This window comes from Metarhizium robertsii (genome assembly GCF_000187425.2).
Source record: "Metarhizium robertsii ARSEF 23 chromosome Unknown MAA_Scf_2, whole genome shotgun sequence".
Classification (NCBI taxonomy): domain Eukaryota; kingdom Fungi; phylum Ascomycota; class Sordariomycetes; order Hypocreales; family Clavicipitaceae; genus Metarhizium; species Metarhizium robertsii.
In genome coordinates, this window is record NW_011942160.1 from 5,560,978 (window position 1) to 5,583,979 (window position 23,002).

General features: G+C 52.7%; 7 protein-coding genes across 7 annotated transcripts; 4 read left to right on the forward strand and 3 right to left on the reverse strand.

The window, feature by feature from the left end:
- Positions 1–120: 120 nt before the first annotated feature.
- Positions 121–1,950, reverse strand: MAA_09185 (uncharacterized protein; the record flags this gene model as incomplete). Its single annotated transcript, XM_007827183.1, has 3 exons — positions 121–943; positions 1,015–1,773; positions 1,844–1,950. 3 exons carry the CDS (start codon positions 1,948–1,950, stop codon positions 121–123), a joined length of 1,689 nt encoding a protein of 562 aa, XP_007825374.1.
- A 1,006-nt stretch (positions 1,951–2,956) lies between these two features.
- MAA_09184 (proteinrelated to nuclear pore protein) lies at positions 2,957–3,856 on the reverse strand (the record flags this gene model as incomplete). The annotated part of the gene is made up of 1 exon (XM_007827182.1): positions 2,957–3,856. One exon carries the CDS (start codon positions 3,854–3,856, stop codon positions 2,957–2,959), a length of 900 nt encoding a protein of 299 aa, XP_007825373.1.
- A 4,536-nt stretch (positions 3,857–8,392) lies between these two features.
- On the forward strand, positions 8,393–9,907 carry MAA_09183 (glycoside hydrolase family 76 protein; the record flags this gene model as incomplete). Its single annotated transcript, XM_007827181.2, has 3 exons — positions 8,393–8,480; positions 8,552–8,656; positions 8,712–9,907. 3 exons carry the CDS (start codon positions 8,393–8,395, stop codon positions 9,905–9,907), a joined length of 1,389 nt encoding a protein of 462 aa, XP_007825372.2.
- Positions 9,908–10,701: 794 nt separating this feature from the next.
- MAA_09182 (dihydroxyacetone kinase) lies at positions 10,702–12,531 on the forward strand (the record flags this gene model as incomplete). The annotated part of the gene is made up of 1 exon (XM_007827180.1): positions 10,702–12,531. The coding sequence occupies one exon, from the start codon at positions 10,702–10,704 to the stop codon at positions 12,529–12,531; it is 1,830 nt and encodes a 609-aa protein (XP_007825371.1).
- Positions 12,532–14,498: 1,967 nt separating this feature from the next.
- MAA_09181 (small nuclear ribonucleoprotein Sm D2) lies at positions 14,499–14,973 on the reverse strand (the record flags this gene model as incomplete). The annotated part of the gene is made up of 3 exons (XM_007827179.2): positions 14,499–14,772; positions 14,845–14,895; positions 14,954–14,973. The coding sequence occupies 3 exons, from the start codon at positions 14,971–14,973 to the stop codon at positions 14,499–14,501; spliced, it is 345 nt and encodes a 114-aa protein (XP_007825370.2).
- A 537-nt stretch (positions 14,974–15,510) lies between these two features.
- On the forward strand, positions 15,511–17,027 carry MAA_09180 (mitochondrial 3-hydroxyisobutyryl-CoA hydrolase; the record flags this gene model as incomplete). Its single annotated transcript, XM_007827178.1, has 2 exons — positions 15,511–15,555; positions 15,636–17,027. 2 exons carry the CDS (start codon positions 15,511–15,513, stop codon positions 17,025–17,027), a joined length of 1,437 nt encoding a protein of 478 aa, XP_007825369.1.
- Positions 17,028–18,965: 1,938 nt separating this feature from the next.
- On the forward strand, positions 18,966–22,841 carry MAA_09179 (GATA transcription factor; the record flags this gene model as incomplete). Its single annotated transcript, XM_007827177.2, has 2 exons — positions 18,966–19,131; positions 19,198–22,841. 2 exons carry the CDS (start codon positions 18,966–18,968, stop codon positions 22,839–22,841), a joined length of 3,810 nt encoding a protein of 1,269 aa, XP_007825368.2.
- Positions 22,842–23,002: the final 161 nt, after the last annotated feature.

Consider the following 23,002-nt stretch of genomic DNA (forward strand, 5'->3'; position numbering starts at 1 on the left):
GTGCGAGAGGGGTAGCGCCGTGTTTTTTTTTTTGTGGCCGTTTTCAGTTTTGGGTTCAGGCTACTTGATGGAATCTAACTTCTATATAGTAGCGACAAAACCACTCTGCACATGAGGCGTCTACTTTTTGCTCTTTCCCTTGCCCACACCCAGGATGACCATATTCGTCGCCATGGCGCTCTGCTTGGATAGACGGACCTCTCCATCGCCCAGTGCCCACGTACCGTTGCCCCAGACAATAGCATCCTTGGTCTGGAGCGCAAAGAGCTTGGGCAGGGGGATTGAAACCTCACCGTCGATGGCCTCATAACCGCCGTTCACGACCGATACCAGCACCTGCGTCTCGCCAGCCCAGTACGCTGCGTCAACAACACGGTGGCCCTCGACGTGTACGCGTTTCGCTTTCCCCGTGACGATCAAGTCCCTCGCGGGTTGATTTGCGACTGCCGATCCAAACTTGCCCATGATCCGGCCGAGAGAATCGCTAAACGGCCACACCCACGAGGCAATCACCTTGGCATCGTGGTTGAACCCCAGAGCGTTCATGGCGACTTCCTCCTCATTCGTTGGGTCTCTGAACCAGTAGTCCTCGCCGTGGAAAGCCTGCGGGTTGTGCGCCTTCGTCTTTGGCCAGAGCCCCAGCCAGTGCTCGTACTGAAGCAGGTCATCTAGGCGGTTCGGCACATCCTGCACGTTGCCCTGGCAGTTGTCGCATCCGCAGTCGCCGTAGGTTGTGTTGCAAGGCGTGCCCCATTTGCTAAAGGTGCTGTTGATGGCTATGGGATACGCGTCCTCCATGACAAAGTCGGCGCCCGCCGTATACTCCTTGTAGTAGAAGTTTTGGCAGTTGAGGGTGACGGAGACGGGGTGATAGGGGTCAAGCTGGCGGATGAGACGGCGCGCCTCGGGGAGGAGATCAAAGGGATCTTGGTGGCCGTCGGGCCTGGAGACGCTGTTAGCCTATCATCATGACTCTCTGCGGCGCAACTTGCGATTGCGACACCGGTGACATACTCATCCGCGCCCCAGTACGAATAGAGGCCATCGAAATCCCGAATCACAGAAACCTGCTCCTCAACCGCCGTCAGGTTCTTATACGAGCCTCTCAAGTCATACATGTAGCGCAGGTCCAGGGTATCCATGTATTCGTATGTCGCGCGCGAGTTTTGCACCGTCGTCAACGACACCATGCTGTTCAGCCCCAGGTCCTTGTACGCCTTGACCTTTTGGATGTAGTCCTTGTCGCAGAGGAATCTGTCGCAAGAGGCGTAGTACCCATAGGGGAGGAATGGCTCAAAGTTGTTCCCGGTGGCCGGGCTGCGGAACAAAAAGCCACCATTCAGGTTGTCCAACTTCGCTACGCTGCCTTTGCTCTTTTCCGGAAGAAACATGAGTTCACTTGTGGCAGTGACGTTGGAGGCGCCGTCTTCCGTTGCCCCAAAGAGGACGACCTCGTATGGATCAAGGCTGGGTTGGAGATTGCTCAGATTGAAAGCAAAGACGTTGCCGGTGGTGCTGACATTGACGCTGTCCGACACAAGAAGGTCATTGTTGGATACGAGGTTAATTGTGAAGACGACCCGAGGGGCCGCATCGGGAGTGCTCAGGCTTGGCCACGGCTGGCCGTGCCACTTGGAAATGCCCGCGTTGACAACGAATTCCGCCTGCTTCTCGCTTTCCAGATAGATGCTGTACCGGGGCTTGAACTGGATATCGAGAGCCGGGCCGCCGGGGAGCTTGTCCGGCTCGACGGTCTGGCCTCCAGGTTCAAAGCTGGGATGCCTTCGAGTACAAATTAGGGCCCATTGACGAGACGGTGAAATGATGAAACGGCACTACTTACTGCGGCTGATAGGCCTTACCACACCATCGCTGCCATTCTGGATGGTTGCCCGTCTCTTGGGCGACCACAAGGCCAATCAGCACTCCAAAGATGGTAAACACTTTCATGGCGAAGTTGCGTGATGCGCCCGGTGCCTTGAGGAAGGGTGACACTGCAATCCAGCATTTCATCGGCTCACGGGGCCGCGTCTGATTATATTGCTCATTGGAGCTCCCAGCATGTTCATGTGGCGGAGGTGGTGCAACGTCGCAATCATGTCCCTAGGTCGCTGCTCCGCGCCTGTGTGCATTGGGGTTGACTGTCTGCTGCTTGGTTATGAAGTGACCACGTGCAGCGAGGAGGGGGGAGGAGAGACGCTTGAGATGAATTGATCGGCGGGGTCACTCTTTTTGCTACATGTAGGTGCGCTCAAGCCCTACCAGATACCTCAAGGCTATCAGGTTTTATATTATAAGATATTAGTATTAACTTTATAATAAGTAAATAATATATTTTACTATAAATTACCTTAATATGTAAAAGCATATTAGAGAGTTTAAATACAATAAATAATAAGGGGATAAGCGCACCTAGCGAAAAGAGTATGCCCGCCGAGCAATTCGCCTCGATACACTGCACCTCTATTGCCAGTTTGGGTCAAGCTAAGCTGATTTAGACTTGGAGTGCCACCCAACGAATTTCGAATTAATGGGTTGGAACATGGAGGCAACTTGATTTGAAGATTGCTACATTGCCATATTACGGTATAAATCATAATGCCGCTTTTCTTCAACTCCTTGCCCGTCGGTAGTAGTCGCAGTCATATCTGCACCTCAGTGGCCTCAATGTAAGACGCCGAGGTCAAGACAAAGAAAGCCACCATACCAAAACTTCACCACCACTTCGTACACATCCCAGCGGCTCTATGTCGGAGCTCCGTGTTTTAACCTCTGGGCCTGCTCCTCTAGATGCTTGACATGGAAATCCGTCAGCGGACTGGGTATCTGCCCCATGACCATCTGAACCTGGTTCAACAGCTGGGGACTGGGATTGCAGTCCTGGTGATCCACCGCCGGCTTCTCGTTTGTCTTTCCGATATCGTGAATAACCAAAGTGGCCAGTACTCGGTACAGGTCAAACAGGCTGAGCTCGACGTCGACAGCCTCGGGCAGCGGCCAGAGTCCCGCCCTCGCCAGACAAAACGTGATGGAACCGAGCAGCATCGACTCGCACCGGTGGTGTCCCAGATATGTCGCGTGGCGGCACCACCTTGGCTCTTCGTCCACCACCATGAGCTTGGCGACCAGATCCTTGACTATGTCGAGCAGCTCCTGGATCGTCTGGACTCGGAGAGTGTTTATGCGCTCTGTGTGGCAGCGGCTGGCATGTCAGCCCTCCGTACTTGACGTCACTTCCTTTTGCTCCAGGCAATGCCTTCATGTCCAGGGGGCTCTTCTTACCAACAATGTGCGGAGGAGTCTGCACGGCATCATCCCCCGAATCCGGCTCCATGGCCCACGGCGTCTTTGACTCCATCAGCATCCGGCGCGCGACGGCGATGAAGTCCTCCTTGCGTCCAAACTCCCACGATATCCACAGCATCTTTGGCATGATGACGTTTGCATCTCGCGTCATCTCGACAATGGACGCCATCCAGCTGCCGACCCATGGGGCCAGCAGCCGCGTTGCGTCGTAATAGTGCGTCAGTACGGCCACGTCGTACAGCCCGTCCACGGAGAGGACGTGCGGGACGCGGGAAAAGTTGGCATGGGCAACGTTCAGGAACACCTCCATGGCAGCGGGCTTGTCCTCCTTCAGCTCGACCGTCCAGCCCTCGCTGCTCTCTTGGTTGTGACCGGCCTCGGCGAAAGCCCCGTATAGCATACGATCGAAAACCGGGGATGCTCGGGCCAAAGCGCGCGAGCAGACGAGGAACTCGACGCTCTGGCAAAGGGTGTCTCCCGCCTGCTGCGGACTGCCGACTTTGAGTCTGAGATCCCCATGGCGGTCGATGGCGCTGGGCTCGTCAGCCATGATTTTCGAGTCGGTCTTCTCTTTTTTCGACACTTTTCTTTTTCTTTCTTTTCAGTAACACCACTAGTCTATATGTCCCTATTTGTCTCTTCTTTAATCTTGGCTTATATTGAAACACTTGTTTGCCCCGGGAGAGCTTAGTTCCTATTTCGGGACTTGAGCCACTAGTCAACCCACTCTTCGTGTTCATTTTTAGAAGGCTGCCTTTTTTTGCTGTGGCTAGAGCCGTTTCCAGAGCCTCATTTCGGCATTGCCTCCGTTCTTTGCATTAAGCCAATCCTTGCTTTGGTGCGCCGGATTTGAGCCATGATCCCATCTGCCCGCAGCGCAGGCCCGGTTTACAACCGAGTGGGCAGGGATGGTTGAGGCGACGGCACCATTCTGCTTGTTCGCGGCTGTCTATTCTCCTTGGCAGGGAGGATCACTATAAGGGCAATACGACCTTTCAAAAGATTCTTGTGCGGCCTCGTATGAAATCCACGGTGCCCTTATATTGACTTGGGAGCTTTTAATTCCCTGCAGGAGCGTGACCGCGGACAGCTGGGGGGTGGAGATCAATGCAAATAAATTTGTTGACTTTGTCGATATGACATGTCTATTGGGCTGTTCTGGAGGTGGTCGTCGGATAGCTTAGTCTGGATAGATTCCCATTCATCATCTCCGCTGACGTTCAAGTCTCGTCTAGGATGACAACCCTGATGGTCACACATAGCGCTCTCCGATATGTATTATTTACTCGATACCGTGGAAGACGATGTTTTTGGATCGCAAAGTCTGGCTCGCGGGAGCCAAGACGTTGAAAGACATGGGAATCATTTACTCGCAACAATTGTGGAGGTCAAGTCAATGCACCGCACCAAATAAAGCCGCTCGTCTTCTGCCAGCAAGTAAGTCTTGTATCACGTCTCCAAAATATAAATTGTGGTGGTGTGATTTGTTGTATCCACATGATTCTCGTGGATGTAATAAGTGAGCTGCTGCGGGACGTCAGTTTCTCCATTGATTGTCGCTTACAGTGCACGACGGCATCTACAAACGATTCATGTTTGTCCTCGCTAATTCTTTGAACTCGGATATCAACGACTTCGTCCATTTTGTTATCCACCACATCGCTGCGCAGTAGCTATGCGTCATGGCTGTGAAAGCATGTGAGCTAACCAAAAGTGTGAGCGGACTGTTCAGTGTACATACTTGGCGGAAAGGAAGCCATGGTCAAGGTAGTTCAATAATGACATCCCCTTGTCTCAACTCAGCAGCCGGAAATAAACATTTCCCCAAATCCCAGTGCAGAAACTATCGTGAGAGTAGGGGACGTGCCGAACGAAGCCCGACTAGACAATGAACAGAGCCAGCGCTTCTTAAGACTAGGCAAGACGGAGCATCGATGCTTGTGCGTCGCTACAACGAGCGGGTTCAACGGTCGAGAATACTATTCACTTTTAAAAAAAAAAATAGCCCACAGTAATATGACGACCTGCCTTGTCTCGTCTGCAAATACATTTTCCTCTTGCCGAGCGAGAAAGTGCCAAGTCATTAGGAACAAAACAAGGCAACAAAACCCAGTCTGTCATATTATTCGCCCTGGAGATACTATCGTCAGGGTATGTCTTCACCTGTAAGGTTGAGAGATCGTATCGCCTGGCTGGGCTGAATGCATCGCCACACAGACCCCTGATCCGGAACTCTTGGCATGTCGTGATTGAGCGCCCGCTTTTGTCAATACAGAGTTCTTTAAACAACATTGAAACCAGCATGATTCAATTCTTGCTAGTGGCCAGGCGGCCTCCCGCACTGACCCGAACAACCAACTTGAACAGAGCCGTAGTAGATACAGCACTGCTCGAATGTCGTCTGTTATCGGGCCATGACTTGGACCTCACCAGTTTTCTTATCGAAAATTAAGGGATAGTTCTTTAAAGGGATGTGATGTAATGAGGTACACCAAAGATGCAGTCATTGAAGTTCCATGCGATAACAAGAATCCCCTTACAATATTTGTCAACATGGCGCATGCACACTTTCTTGGGATACTCAGCGTTCAGCGAAGCCGTAAAACTCCGTCATTCTCCGCGGCCGTTCTTGATGATGAGACTCGTCTAGTCCTAGTTTAGCACCTTAGGTAGTTACCACACTAAAGGAGACGTCGTAGACCGAGACTCGTGAAATTGCCATGGATCCGTTGCGTAGCTTAGAAAGTCTCCTGAACGATGCATCTTACATAACTGCAACGACGTCATTTGGGTTGTAGAACAATAGTAGGTAGGGGTTCCAGGAATGCCTATTTTAGGGTCCATGTCACCCTTTGCACTAACAGGGTGATGCCGGTAAACTGATGGCAGCTGAGATTCGGGAGTTTGGAAGCAAAATCTGGTGCCTTTTTATGAAGCCTATTTCAATATAGCTGAAAGACTGCTTATCGTAAAATATAGCTCAAGTAGCCGCAGTTTGCGACACATCGTCATCAGATAGCGTCTATTGATAGGTTGCATATTCGACTGCAGTCCTCCTGCAAGGAAATAAATCTGTATTCGTCATCACAAGCTGTCAAGGTGAAAATCGCTCGGCATTGTTGTGTTCCAACTGCTTGCCCATGTTATCAATCAGAATCATTGTGGGTGTGGCGTGAGTATTGCAACTATTCGACTGGGATACATGGACGGAATATCCGCCCCTCGCCAAGTTTTCTAGCTTTAAGGCGGCTTTTCGCGGCACGAAAGCTTGCCAAGATTGAAACCTAGAAAACCCGTTGTCGCGTGCCCTGTTGTCGATGGTGATGAGCCTGCCATCTGGATTTATCTGAGAGAAAATCCTCGCGCCAACACTCCCTGCTTGTTATCGCCTAGGCGCACATCTCGCGACATCTGTTGTGAGAGGCCTGCAAGGGGCACCGAACCTTCAAATATTCCTGAAGTCATGGCCCTAGTTATCAACAACATCAATCCCGCTACCCACTGCAGGTACATGCTTCCACAAGCGTACAAGCCCCATTGATTGAAGCTGCCTGACCGTGTCATTTGATCGAGGCTTCCATAAGCTCGTATTGAACTGGGGAAGCAGTCATGACAATCTATCAGGCTTCTTCAAGCCCGATGTCTGGCCTGGCCGTCTGACCTGGCTGTATAGCTCGCAGGCTGATATCGATTGGGGCCGCGCGGGGCTTTTGAATAGGTGCTGCAGCTGCCTGACTATTGCATATAGCGATTGGTGAGAATGGATCATCAATTCAATTCAGACTTCTCCAAGCTGGCAACAAGTCTTTTAATGAAAGTTTGGCTTTTGGTGGTTGGTAGGTTCAATGTTGGGTGGGTCCTTCCCGAGTTGTCCCTGAGCCCCTTTTGTCTCTCTGGTCTGGTGGTTCCTTAAGATGGCCACTCCTCCACAGGGCCAACATTCAAAGGGGGAAGTGCCAAGACCAACTAGCGTGCTGCCGTCAAGGCGCATCGACATCTGCCAGGGGCACCGCATACCAAATCTGCCACCAGTACACACCAGGGATGAAGGAATACGAGGCCCAATCCCAGGGGCGCGACGGACTAGACTGATGAGCTGTGGCTGTTCAGTTGTAGCCAGACCACTCCGCCGCCATTGATTCTTTTCATCACGGAGAGCAGGAGAACAGTAGAATCGCCTCTCAGATCCTTCTGTAACATAGCCCGCTACTTAACGCCACCAAGTCGTTTCAGGCGTCCAATGGCATGGGGCCAACAGACACAGCCTCATTCGGGAGACATGCACGGCTCTGCGGACGAGTGTCACAGATCAGAGGGCTTGAGAAGGATCAACGCTGCATTCTTTGAGCCGTTCTACGAGATGACAGCGGTAAAGCCAGACAACAGCGTGGCTTGGGAGACGAGTTCAGACGAAGATGATCCATGGCACCAAGCCTCTCCAAGAACGGCACGGAAGTCGTGTTTTGCCCCGACCGGGATTTTCACGGAGCAGTGACCAAGTAGCATCCCAAACCCACAATCCCCATGGATGTCTCCTGAGAAGTGAGCAGGGTCCGACTGCTGACCACCGTCACTCCCTGCAACCATGTCATAGCCATCCATTACCGTTCATTTCCCACTCTTCACCTCCTCCGTCTTTTGTCCCTCTTCACTCTCTCGGCGTCCCATACCTCCTTCTTCGACTAGTAAGCAGCAGCTTACGTGGAGGAGTCGCCTGGTACGGTAGCTGCCGACTTCATTTTCGCTCGCTCAACATTCGATTTCGCTCGCGCTTTGTGTTTGTCTTTCTCGACTCCTATACCGATGGTGCAGGGGATTTGACAACCTCCTTGCTTTTCTTCCTGCCTGCATTTTGCCGACATATATCGAAAATCTCACGCCCGACGCCAGTTTCAAGTTTGGGGTCGATTTTGTTCTTGATTAATATCCCGCAATCACGATTAGACTAATGCAAGCTGGGCTTGTATCAACATTTTTTCTCTCTCGTTGACTCTAGACGCTACAGGCTCCACCAACGAGTCCTATTCTTCAGTTCATTCTCTACATATTTACATTCTTGGGCTTGCTCTTGCGCCGCTATAGCAGCATGAGAGGCTTCGTGTCAGCAGCGGCATTGTCGCTTGTCCTCGTGGGCACTCCCGTCAATGGTCTTGATGTCCAAATTCAAGATGAAGGTGGGTTAGCTTTGGCGAGCCCCTCGATAGATTCCTTCGTGGACAGTGGTCTAATTACTCGTGACGTTTAGCCTCCATCAAGAGCACAGCCGGGACAATCGCCTACGGCTTAATGAAATATTATACCGGAAACAATACGGGCGATACACCAGGAAACTTGCCTGATCCATACTATTGTGAGAACGACTCCTCGTTCCGACCACGCGCCAACATGACGCTAACACCAAGCAGGGTGGGAGGCAGGGGCCATGTTTGGGACCATCATTGACTATTGGCATCTCACGGGGGACAGCTCTTATAATGACGCCACAATGCAGGCTCTGCTGCACCAAGCCGGCGACACGAAGGATTTTATGCCCAAGAATCAGACAAGAACCGAAGGAAACGACGATCAAGGCTTTTGGGCCATGGCGGCCATGTCTGCCGCCGAGAACAAATTCCCCGACCCTCCCAGCGATCAAGCCCAGTGGCTTGCCCTGGCACAGGCCGTGTTCAACCAATACGTTCTGCGATGGGATCCAGCCGACTGCAAGGGCGGCATGAGATGGCAAATTTTCCAATTCAACAATGGCTGGAACTACAAAAACTCCATCTCAAACGGATGCTTCTTCAACATAGCGTCTCGACTGCATCGTTATACGGGCAACAGTACCTACGGCGAATGGGCAACCAAAATTTTTGAGTGGCAACAATCCATCAACCTGATCACCAGTGACTACGGAGTGCATGATGGTATCAGTATCGACCCGGACGGGACTTGTTCAAGAATCGATATGCTCGAGTGGTCCTATAACGCGGGCATTTTCCTCCATGGTGCCGCGGCCATGTACAATGCTACGTCGGATGACAAGTGGAAGAAGGCAGTTGATGGCATTTTGAAGCATGCTTCAGAGAAGTTCTTCAAAGACGGTGTCGTTTACGAGCAGTTTTGCGAGTTCAACAAAGTATGCAACAACGACCAACAGAGTTTCAAGGGCTACCTCCTTCGCTGGCTTGCGGCCACGAGCCAACTGGTTCCTTATACCTATGACACCATCAAACCATTGCTTGAAAAGGCCGGCGCGGTCGCTGCATCTACCTGCACCGGGTCAACAGCGCCGCCAAATTTCAAGGGTCAGACGGGGACTGCATGCGGCTTCAGCTGGATCCCGCAGGGCAGGTTCGATGGAATGGTCGGTGTTGGTGAGCAGATGAATGCTTTAGATGCAGTCATGTATAACCTCGTGCGAAAGTCAACGCCTCCGGTGACGCAAAACAATGGTGGTACATCCAAAGGCAACCCATCAGCCGGCAGTGGTGGCACTGAAGATCCGACCGTGCTGAAGCCTTTGACGACGGCGGACAAGGCAGGCGCAGGTGTTATCACAATGCTATTCATTGTAGGTGCCCTTGGCGGAACTGCATTTATGCTCCTGGAGTTTAGATAGGAGATACCTCTGGGGTGTTGGCCTTTTGCTTTGTCTTTAATTCAGCTGGAGCTGTTTCTTTTTTATAGTTCAGCAGGTGGGGATACCATCCATGATTCTTGGGTTTTGTATGGAACGGCGTTTATTGGAATTGGAATGAGAAGGGCAAGCAAACAGTTGTTGCCATTGGGAGACTGGCTCCATAAGAGGAGGCCAGAAAGGCCACAGGTTTACAACCAGCATGGCGTCTTCTATGTCAGTTAGATTCGATTCGAGTATTGCATCAAGACAGCGGAGCATATAAGTCTTCGAACGGTTAGCAATAGAATGATTTGGATGTATGGGGCTGCGTATCCTACATTGGCGGGCGAGGCAACACCTCGCGACCTGGAGCGAAGCCATCCAGGATCCGCATCTGTGGCTTCCTCTAGACTTTCGGGAATTTGGCACTTCAGGCCGCCAGCATCAGTCCAAGGATTCTTCCCCACCACGACCTTGCATATGCACGTCGGTATCTGCATTCCCCGTGCAGGGCGGGTTCACAACTCAATGCAGACGGACGACGGACGACTGTGACCCCGCTCGTCATTTCACTTGCGCCACTTGATATCATCCTGCCGGATTGTTCAAGAGCAAGTGGGTGATTCTATTATCAATGGAATATCTACTTCTTGGGACAAATTAACTCGTGTTTGTTATAATTCCTCTTGTCGTCACATCGATCTCTGCGCTCGCATCGTTAATCAACGAAGCCAAGCTACTTACACCCCAGGGCCATACTTTCTGGAAATTCATCAGCCACCAACACCTTCACCATGTCGTCCAAACACTTCATCAACGACCCAACGCAGCTCGTCAACAACGCCCTCCACAGTCTGACCCTTACCAACCCCAACGTCGCTCTCGACCCAGCCTCCAAAATCATCTACCGCCGCCCAAGCCATGCAACTCCCCAAGTATCAATCATTTCCGGCGGCGGATCCGGCCATGAGCCCTCCTTCGCAGCCATGGTCGGTCCCGGCATGCTTTCCGCCGCAGTGGCAGGTACCATATTCGCCAGCCCATCCGCGGAACAGGTCCGTACGGGCATCACCTCCCGCGTGGATACCTCCCAGGGTGTGTTGGTGGTGGTAATGAACTACACAGGCGATGTGCTCAACTTTGGCGTGGCTGTCGAGAAGGCCAAGGCCAGCGGGTTAGACGTCGAAATGGTGGTGGTGGGCGATGACGTGGGCGTCGGCAGAGCAAAGGCAGGCAAGGTGGGGAGAAGGGGTATCGCGGGAACGGTGCTCGTGCTGAAGATCGCGGGTGCTTTGGCAGCAAGGGGCCGGTCTCTGAGCGACGTCGCCAAGGTGGCGAGGTTGACGGCCGAGAATACCGTCAGCGTCGGGGCGAGTTTGGAGCACGTTCACGTGCCGGGGAGGGCGGTCGATGCCCAGGACGACAAGCTGGCACGGGGGGAGGCAGAGATCGGCATGGGCATTCACAACGAGCCTGGCTCCGAGAGGGCGAAGCTCGATCTGCCTCGGTTGGTGGGCAGGATGCTTGCCCAACTGCTTGATTCCGGCGACAAGGACCGCGCGTTCCTCAACGTCAACTCCAATGAGGTCGTGTTGATGATCAACAATTTGGGAGGCGTGTCCGTCTTGGAAATGGGCGGCATTACGACGGAAGTTGTGACGCAGCTGGACTCCAAATATGGAATCCACCCTGTTCGCATCGTAACGGGTACATTTATGACCAGTTTGAACGGGTTAGGATTCAGCATCTCGCTGCTCAACGTGGTCAATACGGATATCGGCGGCCCCGGGATGATTGAGCTGCTTGATGCTGGCGCAGAAGTGACGGGGTGGTCGGCACCGATCCGCAAGGAGACGTGGGAGGCGAAGAACACGGCCACGCGCACGGAGGAGAGGGGTCAAGGTGAGCAAGCCAAGCCCAGCGGGCTGAGGATGGACAAGAGCATCGTCAAGGAGAGGCTGGAATTGGCTCTGGAGAGGGTCATTGCCGCTGAGCCAGAAGTCACGCGGTATGATACCGTCGTCGGGGATGGGGACTGCGGCATTGGGTTGAAGAGAGGAGCAGAGGGTACGTCTGACGAGTTCCGCATACGGGCACAACGATCGATGGGCATCGCTAACTCTCTCTCAGCTGTCTTGAAGCACATGAACCAAACTACCCTCACCGACGACCCCGTCCTGACACTGACATCCATTATTCCCGTCGTGGAGTCCACCATGGACGGCACATCCGGCGCCCTCTACGCCATCTTCCTCAACGCGCTTGCTCACGCGCTTCGCTCCCTTCCCTCCGGCGAACTGACGCCTTCTTCGTGGGCCAAGGCCCTTGAGCAATCCTGCGGCGCGCTGTCCAAGTATACACCTGCTCGGCCCGGGGACAGAACCCTTGTGGATGCACTGTATCCGTTCGTTGAAGTCCTCGGCAAGACGGGGGACGTGAAGAAGGCCGCGGAGGCTGCGGCGAAGGCGGCTGATGATACAAAGGGCATGCAGGCTAGTTTGGGGAGGACGGTGTACGTGGGCGGCAAGGGCTTTGAGCAGGTTCCCGATCCGGGGGCGTTTGGGCTGGCTTGTTTCTTTGGCGGGTTGGCTGGGAGGGTGGATGAGGAGTGGGAGAAGGTTTGATGGGAAGGGCGGCGAGGAGGATTGTATTTGTACAGATTGTGATATCGTGCTATTAAGTCAAAGCAAACATGTTGGCCTCTATACTCCGTCCGTGTTGTGTGGGTAGTAGTGAGTGACGTGCCGGCTGGGGAAAATGTTAATCAAGTAGGTGAAGCTAGCTAGCTTTCTCGTCTGGTTGAATCATGTGCTCCAGTGGGTGAGAGGAGGAGAGAGAAAAGAGCGTCGTCGTCACTTAATTGTATTGTGCAAACGGCGCAGGCTAGCTAGACTGCGCGCCCAAACTGTCGACGTATCAATCAATGATTGCATGCATGACACGCGTATGCCTCGCTCGCTCTACTCGAGAGGGAGGATAATGAATGGCACAGGTCATCGGGGCGCACGTACGTGCATTAATAATTATGCTGTAGCTGTTAATACCGCAAGTTCGTTCGTATACAACTACCAGTCAGTCAGTATACCAGACAGAGAGTGATTGTTAGCTACTAGCTAGACTCTCAACAACTACCAAGCGGGCGGCAGCAGGTACTCACTGACTGACTGACAGGAAGAATACAGCTGGACATGCATGCATGGACATACATACATATAATATGTATGTACCGTACGTACGGGTCAGCAGCAGCAGCAGCCAACAGCTGGCTGAGAAACTCAAAACAAAATACAAATAAACAAAAAACACTCACAGACAGAAGAGGAACTACTACTAGACTAGGTCTATCTATCTATATTATAAGAAAAAATAGAAACAAGAACGAAAAAAAAAGAGCAAGTTAGTAGTTCCCTCTCTTCGTGCGATGGAGATGGACGACGGGCAACTGTCGGCTCACTGGCGGGACAATAACGAGTAACAGGTTACTGCACCTCTGATGCGTACCTCTAAACTTCATTTACCGGCTCATTGGCTCGTGTAAATCTAAACTCGGTCCTCTCGACAGGCTTCAACTCTCAACTTCGCCACGCTAGAAACATGGGGTTGCCAACTCCCCACTTGTCCACTGCGCCATGGACGTGGGGCGGTCATGAGCCGTGCTAGTTACAACATGCGTCACAAATTATTCTTATATTGTGACGTGTCTATGGCGCAACAAAAAGCTGAGTCATCATGAATCTTATCAACGGGTTTTGTTTTTATTAACGTGTAAGTTATTGACTTGCTCTGGAGCAGCAGCACCGAAGTACAATCATGATACGATACGCTATCTTGTCATTGTGGAGGAGGGCAACACTTTTCCCACTCGGTAAGATGTGAACGCACTTTGGCTTCCCGTGATGCTACTATTCGGCCCTGCTAGATGACAGTCCCTTGCCGACGGCGAAATTAGCCTGCTGCATAATTTGACTTGTGCGTCTTCGTGCGGCTTGCAATTGATGGGGGGCTATTCCCGTTTATCAAGAGTGTAATTGTTGACCGCTACGGCTACTGACACCGAAGTCGGCTGGTTAAGCTGCGGGTTATAAAGAAGCACCAGGTCACTTGGAAATGCAGCCTCTCTAAGCGCAAGGGCTAACCCGATGCTCTGTCTCTGGCAACCTGATCTTCCGTTAGGTAGACATCACACCAAATATCCAGCACCGCGCCAACCTCAGCATCTTCCGACAGCGGCACTGGAGGTAGATACAAGCACCAAAGCAATAAGGCCAACGCATAGTTGTGTGTAACTGGATTGTTTTTTCTTCTTCAACGCCTATCGTCCATTCCCGTGAAATAACGTGAAATAAATGTCGCAAGCCGACCGGTACATCACCCACACAATCCCACAGGCCAAAGGTAGCCGCGTAATGTCATTAACAACCAAAATAAAACCATGCCGTAAAATCAACCGTCGTGACCCTTTTAGCTCAGCAATACCAGGATAACGCTGTCTCCTCGCAGGAACCTAAACGTCTCATGTCAGCTGGACATTTGCTCCCTCTGGAGGGCATGCATTTTCGCACATCCAAAGTCAAAGGGCTGGTGGGCATGCTCACATCTTGCTAATGAATCGATCCTTGTTCACAGGTCGTCCCTTCTTTCCATCTGCTAATCGTGGCGTCTCGTCCCACATCTCCTTTACATTCTCCAAAACCATGTTGCAATGTCTGTCGAACGCCTTGACGCGGGCAAGGAGCTTGCGGTTGTTGCGGATAGAGATGAGGACCTGGGTGTGCGACTTGACGGCGGTCTGGAGGATCGAAAGGGGGCCCGAGGTGAATTCGTGCTCTTCGAGCTCTGCGATTTCGTATTCACTATATTTGAACCTGGTTAGATGACGAGCGAGCGGTCCCGGGTATATTCATCGGTGGGTGATGAGAGGGGAGGGGGAAGTGAACAGAAGGATGGATGCATACGTGAGCTCGTTGCGCGGCTTGTTCAGCAGCTCCCTATAATAGCGTAAGCAATGCCGGTCAGATGGACGGAATGGGATGTAGTAGAGCGTACTGAATCTTGGGATCTGCCATCTTGAAGGTATTTGTGTGTGTTGCTGGGATATGGCAGCTACAACGCGCGATCGCAGTACCCAAAAGTCTCGACGAAAAGTTGGAGAGACATGAGCAAGTGGGTGATTCTGATTGGCCTATGCAGCAGACGTGGGCCAGTGGGCCCAACCTGCATCTGACTGGCTCATTGGTGTCTGCTGCAAACCCGGGCTGCGCCGCCCGAGCCCCAGGTGCCTAGGCACGTACTCCGTGGACAAGGCGCAAAGGCGGCAAGCGACGGCAGCCACTTCTCGGGCTACCAAACATTCTCAGGTTTTGATGGAGAATGCGAATTGCCGTGACGTTTTGGCCCGGTCTGGTCAGCTTAAGCACCCTCCAATCCGCACTCCCGGCACAACTATCTTTGCCGCGGCAATCGATGCGCACTTTTTATCACAAGGGAGCGCCCCGTGATACCGTCCATTACACTCCATCTAAATGTCTTTCCGAGCAATTGCGGTGCGAGCTGGTTCGGCCGCCAATGCTGCAAGCAGTTGGAGCTTTAGAAGCAGTCTCAACATGACACACCAAGCTAAAGTCCTGAGCTCCTGGGGCGCTCGACCCGTACGTCTACTCTGACCATTTGCCGGGAGAACCCTAATGTCCATCGGGAACGATGTCTTGCTAATCTACTGCTTTACTAGCTTTCCACCGAGGCCACCACCATCAAGGAACTCCCCGGCGACGAACCTAATGATGTCGTTTTCGAGAGCAAATACGGTCTTCGCAGCGTTATGCTCAACCGACCCAAGAAGCTCAATTCGCTCAATGCCTCCATGATTCGCAAGATTGTGCCCCGCCTGGTCGAGTGGGAAAAGAGCGACATGGCCAACATTGTGGTGATGAAGGGAGCCGGCGAGAAGGCCCTTTGCGCTGGCGGTGATGTTGCCGCGCTTGCTGAGTACAACCAGGAGGGTGCCGATGGATGGAAAAGGTCGGCCGACTACTTTGGCCTTGAATACAAACTGGATCACTACATTGCCACATATGCGAAGCCGTATATTGCCTTCATGGATGGCATCACTATGGGCGGCGGTGTTGGCCTCAGCATTCACGCCCCTTTCCGAATTGCGACTGAGAAGACAGTTTTTGCCATGCCTGAAACAACGATCGGTTTCTTCCCCGATGTTGGAGCCTCCTTTTTCCTGCCGAGGATGAATGGAGCTGTTGGCACTTATCTAGCTCTTACCAGCGAGCGTCTCACTGGTCCAAACGTCTTCTACTCTGGCATCGCCACTCACTACCTTCACTCTACCAGCCTGCCCGACCTCGAGGCCCGCCTTGCCGAACTGCGATTCAGAGACGATGACCCTTTGCCCAAGAGGCTTGCAATTATCAATGACACTTTGGAGGAGTTTTGCACTGGCTTGCCTTACGACCAGCCAATGCAGCTGGGCGGCGCGGTCCGCCAGGCCGTTGATCGATGCTTCAGCAAGAACAATGTTTCCGACATTATTGCTGCCTTGAAGGCAGAGAAGGGGGAGACTGCGGACTGGGCCCAGAAGCAGTTAGCCACGTTGAACAAGCGATCGCCGACGGCAGTGCATGTGACTCTCAGGCAGATGCGAGTTGGTGGCAAGTGGGACATTGCCGAGACGTTCAACAAGGAGCATCAGATTGCCAGCAAATTCATGCAACACCCCGATTTCACCGAGGGCGTCACAGCATTGTTGGTCCGCAAAGAGAAGCCCAAGTGGCAGCCTGAGTCACTGGAGGCCATCCCCGCCAGCGAGAACGTCTCACAGCCCTTCTTCGACTTCGAGAAGACGCAGTCTCTGGAGCTGTTCACAGACCGTACGTACTCCGAATACCCCTACCAGGGTCTCGGTGTGCCCACGGAAAAGGAAATCAAGGCTGCCATCAGCGGTGGTAGCTACACGCCTCAGGAGTTGACCAAGACCATTGTTGCATCAAGGAACGGGCGCCAGGGTATTGCAGACGTTGTCAACGAGATCATTAGTCGCAAGACCACGGTCGATGCCCAGGGCAAAGTCAAGTGGGTGAATGAGGATGCATCGGCAGGCAGCCGATTGTAGAGGACAGATGGGATGTTTTAGACAGGTTCTACATAGAGGGTAGGATATGTCTCGGGGAGAGCGTGACGATCCGCCGTGTAAAAACATGAATGATATATAAACTGCAATATTGAGCGCACGACAATCCCTGGGTGTCGCCGTTACATTTTATTTGCATTGAGGCACATCATCAACTGAACCACGGGGCGGGAATGGATGCAAATGAAGGCACTTCCCTACACGGAGAAGGAAAAATGTGGGGACGCGAATGGTGGCCACGGTTGCGGAAACAACATCGCAAGCGTCGACGAGGGGACGTTTACGGAGCGGAATAACCTCAGGCTCATCTTCAACTTAAGTGGATGGCGCAACGGGCGTCAGGATGTGTGCGGGCCAATGGAGGGTGGGTGAGGGGCCCGGGATGGCAGCCTAATGGAATGGCTTCACTGTGACTGTACGGAAGAAAAGCAGGATAGTATGAGAAAAGAGGGCCCAGGGGAGACACAAGAGCTTCAACACCAAGACGAGTGGCAGGTGGGTGGGTGATGAACAGGTCATGGAGAGGATGGCAAAAGCGGGGAAGGATTGCGTGGGAAAATGATGGGGGAGGACGCTGCATTCTGTGTGCTCCTGTATGGGAAGCGTCTGAAGGGGATGGATGGATGATGGCTTCATGGGCCCGGTATGGCGGACGAGTATAAAAGGCATGGGGGCACCCGGTTTCGTGGCCGAGGAAACATGGAATAGAACATGATGGGAAGGACCTGGAGTCAAAGGATGAGATAGCTCGCCTCAAACGAATGACACGACCAAGTCCCGGGTCCCCGACGACAGACGACAAACGAAATCTCGGAAATTCCTCACCCATCAGCCAAGACCAGAGTCGACTTGAATCGAGGACCAGTTGCCAGGCCAGACGGAGCGCGCAACTTAAGTCCGGGGTCGGGCCTCGATGTATGAGGAAGACTGCCCTGCTCTCTTTGTTCTGCAGCGAGATGCCAGGAGCCGGGTTGCCACTTATAGCCACCAAGCAACATTGAACGCCCTTCGGAGCCGCGACACCCGTGGGTCCGGGACACAGCGGGCACCAGACTGGGAGGTGGGGCTTCCAGTCGGCGCCTCTCCAGCTGCGAGCCGCAGCAAACGCAACGTCGAGTTGCGGCCCACGCTTGAAGGCGTCTGACAGATTCGTCACGTGCTGCCGCGTTTACCTGTCTCAGATACTGGGCCATTGAAGCTGCATTTCCGGAGAGCTCACAGATATCCCCAGACAGGGCTACTCACCACTTGCAGCCCTATACCGAGCCTTCATCCTTTTTTTTTTAGAACTGAAACGGCCAACGGTGGGCATATTGCCTGTCTAGAGTCGGGTTGGTTTGCTGTGGCACACGCGCTGACTTGGTGTGGCTGCCAAACGACAACATCTTTGTTAGGCAACTGTTGTCTCCGCTAAACCACGTCCTGGATTTGCTTTCTTTGTTACTCCTCAACCTTTGGCAATTGCTGCTTTTTTCAATTATTATTATTATTGCCTCTTACACCTTTTATCCATTTTTAGCCTGCATTTGCACCCCGTGGCTAACCCTTTCCCCCTACTCCCCTGTCGCGCAGCTGCAGCTACGGGTGTTCCAAAGCGGCAGCTTTAACGAGGATCCACTCTCTCACGGTCTCACGTCCGCCTCAACGCGACAAGAGCCAGAACAGCTCCATAGGCGCGTTCAGGTCACGAACATGACACCGCCACCCCAATTTGATTAATCGTGCAATTATCACTCGCCAACAAACCTCCACTCCACATTCAGATCTCCAGATCTCTTTTCTTGTACCTTTTTTTTTTTTTTTGTGTTTGCTTCCTTGTTACTTGTTTCCTGCATAACTCGCCTGCTAAAGCTTCCTATCGTGTGTATTTGAGAATCGCAACGATTGATACACACGCCGTCACACGGGGTTGCCTTAGCCATGGCGTCGCCTGTTCCTATCTTGCCGAGGGGGGGCGACCCTTGGAACGGCCAGTATGCTCAACAGCAACAACGTCAGTATCAACAGCAGCATCTGCCTGCCCAGGCTCCTCAAGCTCCTCCGGCGGAAGTTGATGAAAATGGCGTTCAAATCAGACCAATGGGCCGTATGTCAAGCGCCTTTGTTCCCGGTCCTGTCTATGACTGTAACCAGCTAACAGATTCGTGTCTAGTTAAGGTCCATTACACCTTCGACAGGGAAGCAAAGGTCAACTGCTTGGCTAGATATCCCCAGCCTCTCCGGGTCCAAACGGTTCCTATCGATGAGACGAATTCAATTGGGGTTGTTGACTTGAGGTCATGTATCCATGCCGTCACGGAGTGCAGCCCCGAGCTTGCTGGCCAGGAGAATGACTACACCGTTTACGCCGTCGACTTTTCAGAACCCGATTTTCCCTTGGTTGGCCAGGGCATGCTTTCATGGGCTCTCGAGGCTATGCAGGGTGAATCGATGATGCAGCAGCCCAAGATGGTCACCGGCCGCGTGACCAAAAATCTGCTGGGTGTTTTTGGCGGTGGCAATCGCGAGACTCTCGAGGTCAGATTACGGCTATCCGTCGCACCGAGATCGAATAAACCACCCCCTCATAACAATAGCAACGACATGCAACAGTACAGTAGACCAATGGAGAGTGCTATGACTCCGACGGGTGCTTCGGAGTGGAATACATTTATTCAGTCGAATCCGCAAATCGGTCAGACAGGTCACGTCTCAAGAGTTGCTTCGCCGGCGTTATCACAAGGCCAGGGTCCCAACCACCACCACCAGCAACCTTCCATGATGGGCAATCGAGAGTCCTTTACGCCAGTAGCAGCTCAGCAACAGCAGATGCCCACCCAGGACGTTCACAGAATAGCGCCCGTCCCGGTTGATCCAAGCGAGCAACGGGCAGACGGAGGTGCACCGTCATCAAGACCGTCTAGTAGGGCATCTAACAGAGCTTCGAGAAGAAAACCGCCCACTGGCCGTCCACGAGGCAGACCGCGAAAGAACCCTGTCGAGGGAAATACTTCCGGGTATGAAGATGGCACAGAAGGAGAAGACGGCCCTGCTAAGAAAAGGGTTAAGACGACCCAGGTTGAAAGAACGGCACCAAACCTCTTTGCAAATGGCCCCGAGTCTCTCAGAGTTGCCGCTAGCACCTCGGGCTCGTTACGCGCATTTCGACCTATTTTGGCAAACCCCGAGGGTGCTTCAGGAAATAGCAACCATTTACAGGAAGTTCCTCGAGCCCCTACGCCAGTTCCAGATGGTCCTCTTCGCACTGGTCCAGGAAGAGGCCCCGGGCCGGTCAAGCTGAGACGAGAGTCAACTCTAAGTCAACAGACATTTTCAAATAACCCTTCATTTGCAGAATCTAGGCAACCGTTGTCACCTGGCCAAGAAGACGACCGGTCACCAGAGTCCATCGCACCCACCCCAAACTATTCGGTAGACAGCCCAGCAGATATTGGCTCATCACCGCCCATACAGCGAGCTACTCCGTTCCTTCGATCAAGCCCTCCTCCCTCAAGTCCTGTTCTTCCTCCTATGCCGCCGACTGAGCTTCCTCGCGATGCTAGCTTTGCTACTGACGACTTGGATGAACTCTTTGGTGATGAAGCCAACACGCCAATCCCCGCACCGACGGAAGCAGTTGCTGGAGCTGCAGCTCGAAAACCTACCGAGTCAAAGAATGCTAGCGGAGTGCCAGTTCAAGTCTTCCAGATGCAGGATGGCCCAGCTGGACAGGATCTCGTTCACATTTGCAGCTACAATACCCCTCAGCCGGTCCCAGCGACAGCAAAAGAATGTGCTAGTGACACTCAATCACTACCACCATTGAAGAAGGCACCAAGCCGGACAGCAGCCAGGAAGAAAAAGACAAAGCCTGCTTCTCCGCTAGGCATGGCTCCCACTCCTCCGCCAACGACTGACGCCGTCGAGAACGCAGCGAGCCCTCTGCTGACAGCCGAACCAGGAATGGACGAGACTGCCCGGCGAACTTCCAATCTTGTCAGCATTGCACCTAAACCTACAGCCGAGCAGTTACAACCACAAAATACCCAGAAAGAGGTCGAAAAAGAGGAACTACCCACGCAGGGGCTGGCCGTGGCAAAGGCGCCCAGGCAGTTGAGTCGGTCTCAGTCTGCTGGGCCGTTGGCCCTACCAACAATCCCAGCCAGTGAACCTGCTGGGCCATCTTCTCTTTCACAATCCATAGTTGCCGAGAATGAGTTCCCGACTCCACCGGCTCCTTCAGCATTGAAGAGAGCAGCCTCGACTGGTCCCCTCACTCTTCCGGTTCCAGCGAGCGACCCAGTGGTGCCTATCGCTCTTCCTACAAGCATGGAACACACAAACTCTACATTCGCCAAGAGTGATGCTATCCCAGCACCCTCATCTCCACCAATCGTTTCATCCAGGGCAAACAAGAACATTGTAAAGAAGCACGCCATCAAGCAGAGGCTAGAAGAGGCCATCATGAATGGAGAGATGCCTCCATACTGTAGCAACTGCGGAGCTATTGAGACGCCCACCTGGCGCAAAATTTGGGTACAGGAAAATGACGGTATTCCTGAGTACTGTGAATACTCTGAGAAGCCTGGAAAAATTACAGCAATCGAGATTCTGCAGCGAGACGCAGACGGAAAGCCTACCGTGCACCGCCTTGTTAAGAAGAGTTTGGGATCTTCAGATGATAGAGCAAAGTGGCAGGAGCGGTTGCTTTGTAACCCTTGTGGCATCTGGCTCACTAAGTGCAAAAGCCACCGTCCTCAAGACAGGTGGGACAAGGATCTCTCGCGGACGGGACAAGAACGCAGAAAGCGAGGTACCGGTAAAAGCAAAAAGTCTCGTGGCAAGGATGACGGAGGAGTGAATCCCACGTCCGAGGCTTATCTCCCGACTGATGCACTCGGCCCCATCGAACCATCTTCTCCCAAGCACAGTGATCTACACAAGAGTCAACCGGATCGGGACATTGGCACGCATGAGGCATCAGCGAGTCTCGACATGCAGGAAGTGCAATCTAACCCTGGCTCGACTCATTCTAGGGGGAGTGGCACTGCAAAAAGCCCCGTAGATGTGGAGTTTGATCAAGCAGTGGGCAGCACGAAACGACTCTTATTCCCCTCGCCCAGAAAAGACGGAATGCCAAAAACACTCGAAGAAATCGACATTAACATCGTGCAGACTTCTGATGAGGGTCTGTCAAAAGGCTCTGGGGCTGGCAAGGAAAATATGACAAGCACAAGGCAAGATGGAGAATCCAATGATCACGACGATCTCGAAGCGGTATTTAAGAACCCGACAGTTGCTCGACCATCAACTCCAACACCAATCTCCAAGGCTGGAACGCCTAATGAACCCTTCAAAACACCTACGCGTCCCACGCCAAGCCACAGACCGATTACGAGAAGCATTTCTCGATCAATTCGATCTATTAGATCAATTGCATCGCCCAGCCAAGTTCTTGTTCAGGAAACGCCTACCAAGACGTCGCGGTCAGCTGAAGGCGGCCGCCCAAGACGCAGCCCTCGCAACCACCATGAGGGCTTCGAAGTGTTCGATACCCCCATCAGCCGTACCATCAGCCAGATGTTCTCAGAGGGCAACGGCTTTGGGGGCGATGACCTGGATCTGGGCAGTCTCCCAGCGCTGGACGGTAATGCTGGCAGCATGATTGATTTTGGCAACCTCCTCAGCACAGATGCTGTTCTGCCTAGCTCGCCTCCAAAAGATGGATCTATGTCGTTTGACTATCACGCCTCTTCTAGTGTATGGGCTCAGTGGGATATTGATACAACTGGCGGCATGGACACTAGTGGAACATGAACATTATTAAAACTATTCCATTTGCATATTCTCTTTTTTTCTTTTTTTTTTCTTTTTAGGCGAATTATGGAGCGTGAAAGGATACCAGTGATTGGCACATACGTATGGAATTGGAATTGTAATCAGGATTGGAGTTTGGGTTGTGTTCTGTTCCTCTGCAT